The sequence below is a fragment of the Myotis lucifugus genome, unplaced genomic scaffold, assembly GCF_000147115.1.
Source record: "Myotis lucifugus unplaced genomic scaffold, Myoluc2.0 scaffold_906, whole genome shotgun sequence".
Taxonomy (NCBI): domain Eukaryota; kingdom Metazoa; phylum Chordata; class Mammalia; order Chiroptera; family Vespertilionidae; genus Myotis; species Myotis lucifugus.
This window is the reverse complement of record NW_005871954.1, coordinates 134,232-150,329: the sequence shown is the minus strand read 5'-3', so window position 1 is coordinate 150,329 and position 16,098 is coordinate 134,232. Positions and strand designations below refer to the sequence as shown.

The 16,098-nt window shown below is 51.3% G+C and overlaps 1 protein-coding gene across 1 annotated transcript; it reads right to left on the bottom strand.

Annotated features, from left to right (window-relative positions):
- Nucleotides 1–11,368: 11,368 nt before the first annotated feature.
- Nucleotides 11,369–13,650, bottom strand: LOC102426366 (mammaglobin-B). Its single transcript, XM_006106774.3, has 3 exons — nt 13,517–13,650; nt 12,939–13,126; nt 11,369–11,566 (listed from the first exon to the last, which is right to left on the bottom strand). The coding sequence occupies exons 1-3, from the start codon at nt 13,569–13,571 to the stop codon at nt 11,528–11,530; spliced, it is 282 nt and encodes a 93-aa protein (XP_006106836.1). The 5' UTR covers nt 13,572–13,650; the 3' UTR covers nt 11,369–11,527.
- Nucleotides 13,651–16,098: the final 2,448 nt, after the last annotated feature.

Here is a 16,098-nt window from a genome sequence, read left to right as displayed (position 1 = left end):
GGCTATTTGTACCCCGTGAGCCTCACTGGTCCTGCCACAGGGGACGGGGCAGGTCACAAGGCCTGGCTTCCAGCCACCCTTCCTCACGGACGGCTGATGCCATCCATCAACGTCACAGCCCGAGGACTTGGTTAGAGCGGGACTTGCTGGCACCGGGCACGGCTCCCTCGGCACCGCCTGAGGCAGGAGGGTCACAGTGTGTGCCCTGACCGTGGAGGGGAGCCCCTGGGGTTCAGCTCCTTCAGTGCAGACAGGGTCCGCTTTGCTCTTCCCTCAGCCCAGGGCCTGGCACAGAGAAGAGGGTCAGCACATGTTCCTGCGGGAGATGCGTGACCCTGAGTGAACGAGCTCTCAGTGTGGCTGGGCTGCACCCTCAGGGTAAAGTGGTGCCCGCTGTGCCAGGGCTGCTCTGGGCAGTGGAGGGAGTAAGTCCGTGGTGTCTGCTTCCCCAGAGAAAACAGAGCCAAGAGGAGGACCACCCTCCCACTGCCACCTTCCTACTCGAGCGCCTGTGGAAAAGCCATGCACACAACTTCAGATCCATCAACGCTCACGTGTCCTGGTGACGCTTTCACTTGTCGGTTCAGAGGTGGCCCCTGTGGTCATCGGGCTCCACAGGAGAAGCACCCACAGGGCTGGTCCCCCACCTGTGCCGACCGTGGGCCGCTGCTCCATGGGGCACTGGGAGGCCGCAGGACCCTGAGACAGGCTGTGGGAAGCAGGTGACAGGGCAGCGGGCTTGAGACCATGCAGCACAGACAGGATTCTGACAGGTGTCCGGCGGGGGGACCTGTCAGACGGGAGGGAGGGACCTGGCACTGACGTTCTAGCTCAGCTGCTTGCATCTGGGTTTCTGACTCAATCCCGTCCTCTCAGTGATGCCAACCTGTTCCTCCACCTGCTCAGTCCTTTCTCTTCTTTCTCTGTTTGGAAAAGCTCACTGACCGACACCACGTGCTGGCAGGGGTGCGGGGCAGCAGTAACGTGTCCTCATTGCTGGAGGGATGCACGGGAGCACGGCCACTCGGCAGGACAGCTGGGCAGTTCCTTGTGACCTACACGCCCTCTCACCACACCCGGCCCAGCACCTGAGACCCTGGGGTCCCGGCAGCACTGGGCCGGGTGCTGACCCGTGGAGGCTCCATGTGTCTGGAAGGAAGGGGGAGGTGGGACCTCTCTCTACTTTCTCTTTGTGTTTTAATCCCACCAGGGCCATGAGAAGCACCCAGCGGGCGCCTTCTGTATGTGCTGGACGGGCATTCAGGCGGCAGCTGGTGTGGGACCTGCCCATGAATTGAACTGGCAACCCATTGGCCCACAGAGTGACGTTCCACCACTGAGATTCCCTGGCCAGGCTCTCTCTACTTTCTGCTCAAGTTTTCTGTGAACTAAAAGCTGCTGTGAAATAAAGACTAGTAAACATAGAGGCTCTCAACTTGTTGAAAACATTCTCTTCCAACCAGGGGGAAAGCATATAAAAAGCAATCAATAAATTGGTCGTAATCCTATAAAATATAGAGCTAATATGCGGATCCTTGTCATGCCCTCCCACCCTCGTGCCCGGGAAGGGGGACCTGAGGCCGGACCACAGGACCTGAGGCTGTGCCCCCAGCCATGCAGGGCTTGATGGGGGTGGGGCTGGCCAGCTCTGGGTCTCGCCCGATTTTGAGGTGGGTGTGGGTGGGCGTGGACCTGTCTCTGGGTCCTGCAGCTCACCACAGATTCTGACAGTAGGAGGATTTTCATATGCACTTTACCAATTTTCTTTCATTCCTGACACTTCTATTACAGAGAAAGGGCAAATAGCAATATTAAAATATTTCCTTTAATTAATTATCTTTTAATTTGCATGAATTTCATGCACTGGGCCACTAGTATGTAGATAATCAACCATCAGAGAAATCTAAGATAATCTAGTGAGAAAGATAGTTAGAATGGATAAAAGTTGATGCTGTAGATGAATTCAGGATCAGCCCAGGGACAGCAATCCTTCCTGCAAACCTGTCACCATGGACCTAACAGAAACAGTGCCCCTTGGCGACAGGAACTATAGCAGCAACAAAAACACACTGACGTCCACACACTTGAAGTAGGCAAACCCTGAAGCATGAAATCGCCAACATTTCCTCAGAGACGGGACGAGGGATCTAAGAACACCACACACACACCTTTCACCTGAGGAAACATTAGAGCATTTATTGCACAACTTATTCTCAGATTGTTGCAGTTTCAGTCCCGCCACCTCAGAGCCCTAACCGGCAGCTTTACACATTGTTGAGAATCTGGAGGCCGTTGGGGTCTCTCTTTCAAATGCAGGACGTTTCCCTCAGTGGGTTGTGAGCAAGAGCCCATCTTCAGGGCCAGACTGCCGGGGTTCAAGCTCAGCTCTGGAGCTTCCCGCTGTGGGGTCCCCAGCAGGTGCTGACCCCTCTGCCTCAGTGTCCTCGTGTGGAAATAAGGGGACAGCACAGATGTGTGTTAGGACAAGTAGGTTCATCCAGGACAAATGCTCGGCGCAGTCCCTGGCAGCCAGTGTCAGCTGTTACAATTATGCACCAAAATGGAAAAATGTGAGTGACAGTCGAACAGAACAGACCGCCTCATCCCAAAGGCCAATATCCGGCGAACTCACCGACTCTGCCAGGGGAGTGTTGGTTACCCTCAGGGCTGATGGGCGTCTGAATTTGGCTCTGGTTTTATTGGGATTTCTCTCTGGCACCACCAGCTGGTTACTTTTCAGTCACTTAATTGACTGTTTAATGGTCACATCTAAAGGAGGCTTATTGTGACTTTATAACCCTTCACAGGGTATTGGAGTCAGGGAACAGGAGGGGGCGGGTGGGGACAGGGATAATGTCCCTTAGGCCCTCGGGTCTCTGCACTCCCGTCCTCAGCAGGAGGCACTGGTCACGCGCGTCCCTTGGATCCCAGGGCCCCTACAGTGCTCAGGCTCTAACTGGTCCCCAGGTGCCTGGGGGATGGAGGCGCCTCAGATATCACTTCTGGGTCGTGATGTCCCCGTGGGCTTGTGCCGTCTACGTAGCCTCTGGAGACACCGGTGCCCATGGGCCCGTCCCCGTCACACTCAGCCTGTTCCGTGTTACATGACGGAGGCCCACACGTCATGTCTGACCTGCAGGCATTCACTCCACAGGTACAGCTCTCGCGCCAACGAGCAGCGTCAGTGACGTGTGTGGAACTCTATGACAGTGGCCTCCCTGGCCTTGCTTTGAATGGAATTAAAGAAGGACTCTTAGCCATGGCTGACAACTTATTAAAAGTAATTTTAATATACTTTTATTGATCTCAGAGAGGAAGCCTGAGGGAGAGGGAAATAGAACCATCCATGATAAGACAGATTCATCGACTGGCTGCCTCCTGAACTTCCCCCACTGGGCATTGAGCCTGCCACCTGGGCCTGTGCCCTGACCGGGAATCAAACCGTGACCTCGGGGTTCATAAGTCGATGCCCAACCCCTGGCCAGACTGAAATAATGTTGAGTGATAAATCCCAAGGCTGTTTAGATCCATACTCTTAAGGGTGCATGGAATTGAGTGACATGGCTCATTCTTCTCACATCCGCACAATCATGTGACAAGCATGTTTGCAGTTAGGCCCCTGAGGATGGAAGCCATGACTACAATGGCCTCTGTGTGACCAATAAATGATACCCGCCATGGATAGAGAACATGGAAACCAGCCCCCTTCAGCGCATTAGGAGACGCATGGATCAACAGCATTTCACTTTGAGAAGAAGCATCAAAAACGGAAAGGTCCCTGATGGCGCCCAGATCAGCCACGTGCCTCACCTGACCAACTCCACATGCCACGCTACTGCCTCTTCCCCTGCCCTTGTGCACTGAGCCCCGAGATCCAGGCCCCGAGGCTCCCGGGACACGAGTGAGCTGCTGCACAGGCCTCGCCCTCCCACAGAGCGCCTGCCCCAGCCTCCTGCACCCAGCGATGCTCTGGCTTCTTGCTCTGCGCTCTGAACTCCAGAGGGGGGCCCATGCCATGGGCCGGGGTAGGGGGGCCTGGGCTTCAGAGATTGTTTCCTTCCTCTGGTCTCCGTCTCTTGCCAGAACTCAATTGCTCTGTGGGGCTCATTGTCCTCTGTCCTTCCCACAGGTCAGCAATGAAACAAAGGCGCCCGGCTGGCCTGGCTCAGCTGTTGAGCATGGAACTATGAACAGGGAAGACAGGATCCCTGAGTTGCAGTCTCAATCTCTGCCCCCTCTACTCCTCCCCCCCACCCCCCGCTGCATTCCTCCTTTGCACAGAAATCTGATCCCTCTACAGGAGTTTCCCCAGCAAATGCTGGGCCCTCACTCCCCTACAGTGATGTCTCAGCAGGTGCCCCACCTGCTCTCCATCCACGTGGACACACTTCTAACCAGGTGTTGCCACTTTCTTTTCCCACCGCACTGGGGACTGTACTGCTTTGTTCTTCAATATCACGCTGTGGATTTGAAGGCCACTTGGTGGTTTAGTGTTTAATATTTGGTGGGTTTTGTGGGGGGATTTCAAAGGAGGACGGGCAGGCATGAACCCCAGGTTCAGTGTGTGCTGTGGACTCAGCCCAGGTGATGTGGATTCCCATGGGGTCGGGGGCTTTGACCTGTGGCGGCCGATGGAAGTGCGTTTATGGGGTGTTTCTAAGGAAACATCACTCCCTCTAACTCTCCTTTGGACATTGTTTCTGTCCTGACAGCCTTGGTCTCCGACACTGGATGATAGTGACAGAGAGGAGAGGCCTTGGTAGCAGGGAGATCGTTTCCGTGTCGCTTAAGGGGGACAGGGAGCCCGGCTCCCCGGGACCAGCGTGGAACCTGTCTCTGCAGCCACCACTGAGGGGGCCCTGATGCCTTCCTGGGGCAGCAGGGAGGGGGCAGGGGAACGCTCAGCAACATCAGGATTTGGGGTGCAGGTCCCCCTTTCCACCTGGGGCTCATGTGGACTGAGTCAGCTGGAGAGAGGCAGTTAACTTGTCTGAGTATCAGCACCTGGAGGCTATTCTGTCTTTACAAGAAAATAACAGGAATTAAACGATCGCATCTGTAAAAGACCCCGCACCAGGTCTCGGGCAGATGATCCCCTGACAGGAGCCGTCCATGCAGACCCTGACCTTCCTCTCAGAGAAGGCACTTCTGAGTCACCTTCCTCCCTCCCGGCTCCTCCTCCACGGCCTCCTCCTGTGCTTCCACACCACTAGGCTGGTCACCTGCTGCCCCTCCAGGCCTGTGCCCTCCACGCTCACGCCTTCCCCGGGCTCAGCGGCATCTGTGTCTCAAGTTTCCGGGGCTCCTGGTGGCCTCAGTTTCTCGTCTGCTGCTCTGTGGGTGTGACATCAGAAGAGATGGCCAGTAAGTCCGCTGGGCAGGGCTGTGGAAAGGCCTCCTTTGTCCAGGAGAGAAGAGCTGGTCCTGGCCGGGTTGGCTCAGTGGATAGAGCATCAGCCTGGGGACCGAAGTGTCCTGGGTTCAATTCTGGTCAAGGGCATGCACCTTGGTTGCAGGCTTCTCCCTGGCCCGGGACTTCATTGGGGCATGTGCAGGAGGCAACCAATGGATGTGTTTCTCTCACATCAATGTTTCTCTCTGTCTTTCCCTCTCTCCTCCACTCTCTCTAAAAATCAATGAAATAATATCCTTGGGTGAGAATTAAAAATAAAGGAGAGAACAGCTGGCCCGTCGTTTTGAAGTTCAAATCCAAGTGAAACTATGATTTGGAGTCACTGGCCATTGCATCCAAAGAAGAAGCCTACAGGAGCCGCCTAGTGTTGGGTGGTAGATTGCACGTGTTCAGGGAGAGCCCAGGTTCTGCATGAAACGGCGCCGCCTGGTGGGCAGGACTCACAGTTGCGCTCAGTGTAAGGAAACTCAGGCTGTTCCCTGCTGGGTGCCAGTCCCCCTGGGGTCTGACTGGCCACTCTTTACCCCGCGATCCATGTGAGAGGTCCGACATCTGGGAAATTAGATCCCACAGAGGACATAAGTGAGACTAATGGGATCGTAAATACTTGAATTAATAATCCATGAGCAAATGCCAAAGTTATGAGCCATCTCGCTCCCGGTAAAGAAGCCCCACAACCTCCCACTTCCGCCGATGACAGTACAGCTTGTGTGAGACCCATTCTCCCCCAAGAACAAGCAGAGAATCTACATGAAATACGAAGTCAGCTGCCTGACGGAGTTGGTGCGCCCCAAGGCGGTATGGACTTGAGGGTTAAGATTCTAGGCAAAGGGCAGCGACAGAGACGGGGGCACACCACTCGGCACCTTTCCCCTTCGGGCACTTCCAGGTCCCAGGAAGACAAGGCGAAGGATGTTGAGAAGCCAAACAGCGGGAGGCGAGAAAAGCCACTTCAAAGGCAGAGGTAGCAGTGGCGGTTTCCACTGAGCGGGTTTACAGTCACAGGTGTGATGAGTTAAAAGTGTAGGGAGATCAGCCCTGACACCTGATGAGCCATCTCGTACTGGCGGCTCCTTGAAGATCCATGGTTTCTACACCCTTTGGCGTTTGCTCTTGACCGTGTCTTAGAACAGACCTGCTTCCTCTGCAGCAGGTGCAGCCAAGCTTTTCAGTCCCACATTTCCTCATGGAACAGCTGTGCTGGGCCTGGCCCCTGTGGCTCCATTGGCTGCAGCATCGTCCTCTCCGTCTCTACAGGTGCCCAAGGGAACTTCACAATTGAGTTCCAAGCCGATCAGACAAGACAATCACCTGGTATCTGGGTCGTTGGCAAACCTTTAGAGGTCAGGGCTAGGTTCCCTTCTCATGCCTGCTCTTCTCTCTCCTAGACCTTCTGGAGGGACGTTGGCATCATGGAAGCCCAGAGGGAGCAGATACCATGGCTCCTGCCCCAGCAGAGTTTACCCGGCATCCACTGCTGCTCAGCAGACAAAGCTGCCCACAACCCAGACGGAGGCAGGAAGCAGCTGTGCCTCAGCGACCTGAGCGAGACAGGGAAAGCCTCGTGAGGCAGGTAACCAGCTGGGGCCTGACAGACAGTGGCAGGTAGGCGAGGGGATGGGCTACAGTTAGGGGTGGGCTTGGCAGGCATGGATGGGTCCTGTGGACGCAAGAGAGCCTAGATTAGGGGTGGGGAACCTTTCCTTCTGCCAAGGGCCATTTGGATACTTAGATCATCACTCATGGGCCATACAAAATTATCAACTTTAAAATTAACCTGCTAACTTTGATCAAACATTTCATTAACTGGCCTCTAATGCCTTGGCAGGGCGACCAAATGATTTCTTGGGCCTTAGACAGCGTGGGGTCCGGACATTCCCCACCCCTGGCTGAACCTGTTTCTTTCACCTTCACTCTGAGCAGGTGGTGATCATTACCAACTCGATTCCCGGAATGTGGTTGGTTATTTGCACCACAGCACTAATGCGGAGGGAGAGGGTGGGGGAAATGCTGTATAACAGTGACTTTTAAAGAGCAAAAAGTTTTACATTTGATCATTCTTTTTCTTCTATAGTTCCTACTTTTTTGCCACGTTTAAGAAATCTGTGCCAAACAAAGACAGTATGATTCTGTCCTGGTTTCTTCCAGGAGTTTTATGTTTTTGGATTTTATATTTAGTCCTATGGTACATCATGAGTTAAAGCTGATCTACTGGTGGGGCTGGAGGTGTTTTCATATATCCAGTTGTTCCAACACAATCTGTTGAAACGTATCCTTCCCGCACTGGATTGTTTACCCACGTTTGTGAAAAGCCAAGTGACCATATAGACATAGTTCTGTTTCTGGACTCTATGGATCCTCAGATCTATTTGTTCATCTTTTCATCAATACCATACTGTCCTGACTACTGTAGCTTTGTGATATGTTTTGAAATTATGCAGTATTGTCCCTCCAAATTTGTTCTCATTTTTCAAAATTGTTTTGGCTATTGCAGGTCCTTTGCAATTAAATATAAATTGTGAAACCAGATTTTTCATAAACTTCCCAAAATGAAACAAGCCTATTTGGACTTTGGTTGAGAATGCATTGCACTAAATCCATTAATCAATTTGGAGGAAGCTGACATCTTAAGAATATTGTTTCCTATCCATGAACACTATGTGTATCCCATGAAGGTCTTCATGAATTTCTCAGCTATATTTCATAAGTTTTACTGTACAGGTATTTGATGTCTTTTATTAAGTGTATTCCTAAGATGTTGATCATTTTAGGCATTATTGTACATTGCATTCCTTAATTTCAATTTCTGATTGTTCAAGAATATAGAGTACTCGAGTCCCGGTGCCTGAAAATTCGTGCACTCGGGGGTCCCTCAGCACGGCTGCACCCTCTCACCATCCGGGACCCCTCGGGTAGGGTCCCTAGGCCTGGCCTGAGATCAGGGCCTATTGGGGCTTTCCTTCCCCAGCTGCAGGCAGCTGGCTCCACCCCAACCGCTGCCAGTGCTTGCAATCTGTGCAGCACGGCCTCCCCTCACCTGCCACCTGTGGCCTCCCTCTGCAGGAAACAGGCTGGGGTGCAATGGCTTGGCTGGCCTTGGCCTCCCTCTTTCTTTGCTGGGGGGTGAGGCCAGCCCTGCGAGGGGTTGTCTGCCTACCTGATCTCCCCTAACCGCTGGCCTGCCTACCTGGTCACCCCTAACCACTCTGCCTGCCTGCTTCATCCCACCTAACCACTGCCCTGCCTACCTCATTGCCCCCAACAACTTGCTTGCCTCCCTGATCACCGCTAACTGCTGGACTACCTACCTGATCACACCTATCCACTCTGCCTGCCTGCCTCATTGCCCCTAACTGCTTGATTGGGGGTGGGGCCAGCCCGTGATGGGCTGTGATGGTCTGGTCTCCGGTTGTTGCAGTCATGATGCCTCTGGCCTTTTATTAGATAGGATCATTAATTTTTGTATCTTTATCTTATATCCTGCAACCATGCTAAACTCACTTAACCCTCTGGTAGACACTCTCAGATTTTCTACAAGTCATCTCTGAAAATAGTTTTACACTTGATCTTAGCCAAAAGGCCAAGAAGCGATTCTTCATTTATGGTGCCTTTTCCTTTTTGCTCCACTGCACTGGCTAGAACTTCCTACAAAACATTCAGAAGCAGCCCTAGCCGGTTTGGCTCAGTGGATAGAGCGTCGGCCTGTGGACTGAAGGGTCCCGGGTTCAATTCTGGTCAAGGGACTGTACCTGGGTTGCGAGCACATCCCCAGTCAGGGGTGTGCAGGAGGCAGCTGATCGATGTTTCTCTCTCATCGATGTTTCTAACTCTCTATCCCTCTACCTTCTTCTCTGTAAAAAATCAATAAAATATATTTTTTAAAAAATGTTCAGAAGCAATGGCACTGGACATCCTTGCACTCAGCTTGTTGGGAGGAATGCACCATGATGTTTGGTAGAGGGTTTTTTTAAATGAGTTTTATCAAACCAAGGAAACTCCCTCTAATTATAATATGCCTAGAGCTTTTATCATAAATTACTGAGTTGTCAAAGCCACCTTCAGCATCTATTAATCACGTGGTTTTCCTCATGTATTGATGTGGTAAATTGTATCAGTTGACTTTCAAGTGTTCAATCTATCTTATGGAGATAAACTTATTTGATTAACATGTATTATCCCTTTTCATGATTTTGACTTGCTAGCAACTTGTTTAAAATTGTTATGTTGATGTTCATGAAGAATAATTGTCTGGTTTTCCTTACAATATCTTTGTCTGGTTTAGGGATCCCAACAATACTGGTTGGCCTCATGGATGGAGTGGGAAGGTATTCTTTCCTCTTCAATTTCCTGGGAGAGGTAGTGTAGAATTGGTATTCTTTCTTTCTTGAATAAATGGTAACATTTACCACTGAAATGATTTAGCCTAGTATTCTCTGTGAGATTTTAAACTACAAATTTCATAAATAGGGCTATTTAGGCTTTTTCTTTCTTCCTGAGTGAACTATGATATTTTGTATCTTCCAAGGAATTTGTGCTCATTTCATCTACATTTAAATGTATTGCCATCGTTGTTCCTAATATTTGTAGAGTCTGTAGTGGTTTTACCTCCATCATTCTTGGCATTGGTCATTTCTTTCTCTCTATCCTGTTCAGTCTAGACCGGTGTGTGAATTGTTTTTGAGCTTCTCAAAGAACCAGCTTTGGTTTAAATGTTTCTATGACATTTTCCCAGTGTCATTGATTTCTGCTTTACCTTTGTTATTTCTCTTCTTCTGCTTATACTTTTATTAGAGGCCCGGTCACAAATTCATGCACATGTGGGGTCCTGATTGGGGGAGGGAAGGCTGGAGGTTTGCGGGCCAGCCCCGCCCCCAATCCGGATGTGGGTGGCCGACCGGTGGCGAGTCCGGCAGTGGGAGGATGGGTGGAGGGACCCCACAGACACTGACTCTGCTAGCACCTTGACCTTGGAGTTCCCAGTCTCAGTAAATGTCTGCTTCAGCCACCTGGTCTATGTACCTCCTTAGGCGGCCTGAGCACACTAGGACAGTATGTACAGTCTGTATCCACTCAGAATTCTGTGTTTATCATGCTTAGACGTGTAAAAATATAGAGTTTTCATCTGAGGTACCATTTACCTTCAACTCAGCGACTTTCACAACGCAGGGCCTTCAGGGCTCCATCCCAATGTCCACACCAACTGTGAAGGGACAGACGCCTCTGCAAATGGCCAGGGTCAAGCAGGAGCAAAGGGCACTTCCCAAAGGCCTCAGAGGCCAGGACTGCATGGCCCAGGAGTTCACACTATAGAACTGTGTGCATGTGAGTGTGTGTGCATGCATATGTGTGTCTGCATGTGAGTGTGTGCATGTGTGTGTGTGTTCAGGTGTTGCGTGCACACCTGTGTGTGTGTGTGTGTGTGTGTGTGTGTGTGTGTGTGTGTTGGGTAAGCTATAAGCTGTGGGTGTGGGGAAAGGGTCCTTTGCCTGGACCTAGTGGTGTCAGGCCCTGGGGGGGTGGTATTCTGGAAAAATGGGAGGGCGTTCAGGACAGGAGGCAGCCCTGCTTTCCCCGAGTCCCCTCTCTCACTGCTTTGCTCCCTCCCCGCGCCTCCGGTCAGGGACAGAGAACACCCAGAGGGGAGCCCGGCCCGCGGGAGAGGGCACAGCGTGGACATGAGGACTTGGGTGGGTCCTGGAGCCTGAACACCTGAGCTCGACCCAGAGGGTCCTGCGGATGACGGCGGTGGTGAGGGGGTGCGGGGGGGAGGTGCGTAAAGGACACCATCACAGGGACAGGGTCCTTTTGGGCTTGGAATGCTCAGGGGCAGTGCGACCTGCAGATCCCGCATCTCATCCACGAGTTCTGTACAGAACGCCCTGTCCCCGCTGTGGTCAGCGCAGTGTGAGGGGCATCTCCTAAGGTCCCCATTTGGGTCAGTAACCAAAGAGAGCCTTGCTGTTGCAGGTGCTTTATTGAAATGAACATGTGGGGGAGGTTTCAACAATTGTCTTGCAGTTTCAGGATCGAAAGGCACAGAGGGGAGCTAAGCTGTGGTTCTGCCATGGAGAGTCGCTGTCGGGCCATCTGTCGTCGAAGGAAAGGTCCTGTGGGTCAGTAGGAGGCACACTGCCTGCTGTTGAATATGGCGGCCTGGAAACAGACAAGAAGCACTCACACCCCCTCTCCCACAGAAGCCATCCTGGAGCACAGACGTGGCCTCTCCTTGTTTCCCGGCTGTGTCCGCACCCACAGAGAGAAGCGGGCTGGGTTCAGACAGAATTCTCTCCTTGTTCTGTCGCTCAGGAGGCACGTCCTGATGCCAAGGACCCGCCGCTTCCAGACCCGGTCCCGCCGGGGCCCTGGGAGCCTTTCCCTGCGCGTTTCCTCTGCTTTGAAAGAGGCCTCCCATGCACCTGCTGTGCTGCCACTTCTCCGGGTCTCAGCCCAGCAGGAGCCCGTGTGCATCTGGGGGCCGCCCACTCGAGGGGTTTGTCTAACCTCCATTTGCAAAGAGAAAGGCCATCACCCGCCATTGAAGGGGCTGCTCATGGCTTCAGGTGTGATTATGGTCAATGCCTGTCCCATAAATAGGACCCTTTCACCTTTTTCAATGGACAGTTTTGTCTTGTTAAGGTCCCAACCTCCAGGGCCTTCTCCTCTCGCTCCAGTGCAGCTCTGAGACCTGAACGTCTCCCACTCCCCTCCCCTCCCCTGGAAGCCACACTCTGCCTGTTCCTCAGAGACTGTCCACTGCACACATCACAACACGTGTCCTTTCCTGACACGCTTATTTTTATCATGGTTCCTGCAGATTCCCCAGCTTGTCAGACACCTGTGTCAGAAAGCTCCTAGTTATGCAGATGTTTATGTCTCTGCTGGGGCAATATTTCTCTATTGCTGCCCTGGACTGTTTGCAATGGGCTGTTCGGTTAGGGATGAATACCAGGAAATATCTGTTCTAAATAGAAAGAAGGTCTCCTTGCTTATACTGACTTTTGTTTTCAAAAATTCCACCACCCATGGCGGGTTCATAGCCAAGTTGTCCACCTGTCACTCATGGGGCCTTCCTTCATGGCCAGGACGTTCAGCCACTTATTCTAGCAAACGTGGGTGCTCCAAAGGGCACTGGGAATCGAGTTCCTGAGAGGCGGGATCTGCCTGACATGTAGCTTTCTGCTCTCTTTTGGAATTCTTTAAAACGCTTTCCTATTTGTGTTTATCACTCGTCAACGTGAGGGTTCTCTTGAGAATCAGATGTTTCTGGGCTGAGGGGTCGGCAAGCCTTTGCCCACGCACTCCCCTCCCTCGTGGCCTTTCTCATGTGTCACTCACTAAAGACTCCACCATGTGAGCAGGCAAACCAGCCCTGGCCCCTTGGTTGGCTTTCCGGATGTCAGCACCCACGTTCACTGAGGTTACATGAAGCGTGACCAACACTTGCTGTTAAGAATTAGTAGCACACTGAGAGCCCGCGTGTCCCTGGCCAGTGCTTCAAGGGCAGGTAGGAAGAAACCCACATTACCATCAGCACTTGTACATTGCTCAGAGTTCTGTTACTCTGGTCGAGAAAGCATTGCCTAAATTCCACGAGAAGCTGTGCCGTGGTATCACCCGGTATGAACTCTTCAAGACCTTCGATGTATTGATCCTCCGTCACCGAAGAATCAATGGTGCTATCAATCATGTCCTCCAACCTTTGGCAGCCAGAACCTGGGAAGAGAGCACACAAAGCCAGGCTCAGTTCCAGAGGACCAACTCCTTGCTGGGCGAAACCATGACGATTGTCATTTTCTACCTCCCAGTGGAGACAGACATTCAGAGAGATTATGGGCAATGGTCCTAGTCCTCAATTCTGGGAGAGCAAACTCAGGGTCTTGGATTTTCTCTGAGCAGCAAGACATCTGCCTCCTTGTCCCCCCTCCCGCACACAACACTCCCAGCTCCCTGGCTTCCACAGCCCACAGAGCAAAACACGATGGAGCCATGAGGAATGAAGACACCAGAGAAATGAGGCTCTGGCCTGGGGCTTGGGGAGCAGGAGGTCCACCACAGGGGCCCTGACACCCACCTCCCCCAAAGCCTGGCCCTGTCAGCACTCACCGGCATAGCAGGAAAGGGGGAGGGCGCTCATCATGAGGACCACCACCAGCTTCATGGCTCAGGCGGCTGCTGTTGGCTGGTCACTGGACGTGGCAGGGAAGAAGGATCACTTTGGAGGAGAGAGCCCAGACTCCTCCTTTTATTCTCCTGGCGGCCACTTAATCCCTCCCACAGATGATGGAATGAGTCACAGGATGAACCTGGCATTGGGCCCAGAAAAGACAGGAGAATCATCTAGAACCCAGCCCGCCCGTGGTCTGTTTGTAGAAGCCAAGGAAACAGAGCTTTAAAAAAATCTCAGAATTTTCAGAACTGCAATCATGGTAACGACATTAGATGAAATTCATGCTGAAGTGCTTGCAAAATAAGAAGGTAAATTACAGCATTGTGAGTCTGTGTTGTCATTCTTGTGTTTTTATTATTGTGGTTCTCAGTACCTCTTCCTCCTCCTCCAGCTCTTTCTACCCTTCCACGTGCCTCCTCCCCTGTCCTTCACCCTCCACTCCCCTTACTCCTCTTTTTCTCTTCTGCTTCTGCCAAGTACAGAGATCTTCACATCCTCTTTCTGTGCCTCCTCCTTCACAAATCACCTGGGCTGGAGGCCATACCACCCAGCGCCTGTGGAGGGCAGGCTCTCCTCGCCCATAGACTGAGTCAGCTGCCTTCTGTTGGACAATGGCAATAGCTTCTCGCCTTGGTTGAAGGTTGTTTGTATAAAGACTATCTCATTAGTTAAGCCAATTTTATAAATTTAGTAAAATATAGTTACATTTTGTTCAGTTTTGTTAGCGTTAGGGTTTTTCTTCCACTGATTCAGTAGGTGATGTGAGAAGTAGAATTTCTGATGCTTAAGGGAGGCAGTGCTGGCTGCCGCGATGATATCTGGGTGCGTGCAGATATGGACTTGCATCTTGGATGCCACCGCTACCCATGAAGTGTCCTTGGCTAAGATAGTGCTGGTTGTCCTGAGCTTCCTTTCCTTCGATTCTACAACGAGCATAAACGACACCAAGGCTGCTTTTGTAAGAGCTTTTGTAAGAATTCCAGACACTCCGTGTAGAAGCCTGGCACAGGGCTTAGACAGGGTAATCATGACTAATTCCGATGTTTCATCTACATATTCATGCATCCATCCATTCATACATACATGCATAAATAAATACATACATCCTTTCATCCTCCCAACCATCCATCCAAACATCCATCCATACATCCATCCATCCATCCATTCATCCATTACTGTATCCATTCATTTTCATAACAACCAGGATTCTCCTAAGACTGGGCCCTGTGCTTCATGTCACAGATTCAGCCACTGGAACAAGTTAAAGCAGAACCTTGCACCTGTGCAGCTTACCTCTAACTAGAAGGCCACTAACAAGCCTGCATTTGAATATGAAATAAAGGGAAAGTGATTGTGACATGAACAACAGAAATCCACAAGGGCAGCATCCTGCGAGGAGGTCCAGCAGGCAATCCCACCAGGACTCCTTAGGTTGTGTGTCATTTGCTGCACCAGTGAACATTGACTCCAAGGAACCTTCTGGTTAGGAGTGTTCTAGGAGAGGCAACAGCATATACAGAGGCCCTGAGTGCAGATGGCACTTGGCAAGGGACAGGAAGCATGGAAAGTGTGCCTCTCGGTGTCAGACAGGGGCAGGCCACCTCATAAGATAGAAAACACACGTCAGTTTAAGCAGTGACTGTATGAAGGAACAACACAGCCAACATGGCTTAGAGTAAAGAAAAGAAATGGATGAGAGAGCCTGAGAGATGAGCCAATAGTTAATGACCCGTGAATGCATTGTCCTCTGTGTGGATGATTTGGGACTCATTTCTTTCCATCATTCAGCTGATTCCTACGTTTCCAAGCAAAATATTGGTTTAGGAAGAAGCTGGGGATAAAGAAGGTTGTGTTCTTAGGTGCGCACCTTCTCCCAGTTGACCATTGTTGGCCATCATTCCAAAGGCAACTGAATGACATTCTTAATGGAATGGGTGATTTTCTCCTTGAACAGGATGTACTGAGGACTCTGCTGGTGTCCACGTGGTTATGGACCTGCCCTGTTGTCTGCTGGACATTGGGCCCTCAGAACAAAAGCAACCCCATGTCATGTACAATAAAGGCTGTGTTTCTTTACTTCCATGTTTTCCCCGGAGCCCACGATGACCATTCTCAGGTGCATCATAGAGCTATAACTCGGCTCCCAAGAGACTCATTTAAAGGAAGTGTTATCAAGCAGAAATAGATAAAGCAAAAGGTGTGAATGCTTGTTTTGCTGGCCTGATGGTTTCTGCTCCCAAAGGTCCTTTGACTCGGGTCCCCAAGTTAAGTTCAAAAACTGGACCTTTGAAGTAAACTTTGGTTTCAGTGTTGGAGTGACATCTCCGGGGCATCTGCTATGACAGACCCTGTAGCAGAGGTGAGCTCTTCAGTCAGCAGTGGGACATAAATGTGCGGTTAGAATTATATTGGACCGGTACTCAGGCTCAACCAAGACCTAACATACACTCACACTAATATTCTTTATTTGGGGTCTTTTCGTACTTAATAAAAGTAATAACATTCAGTGAGAGCTATT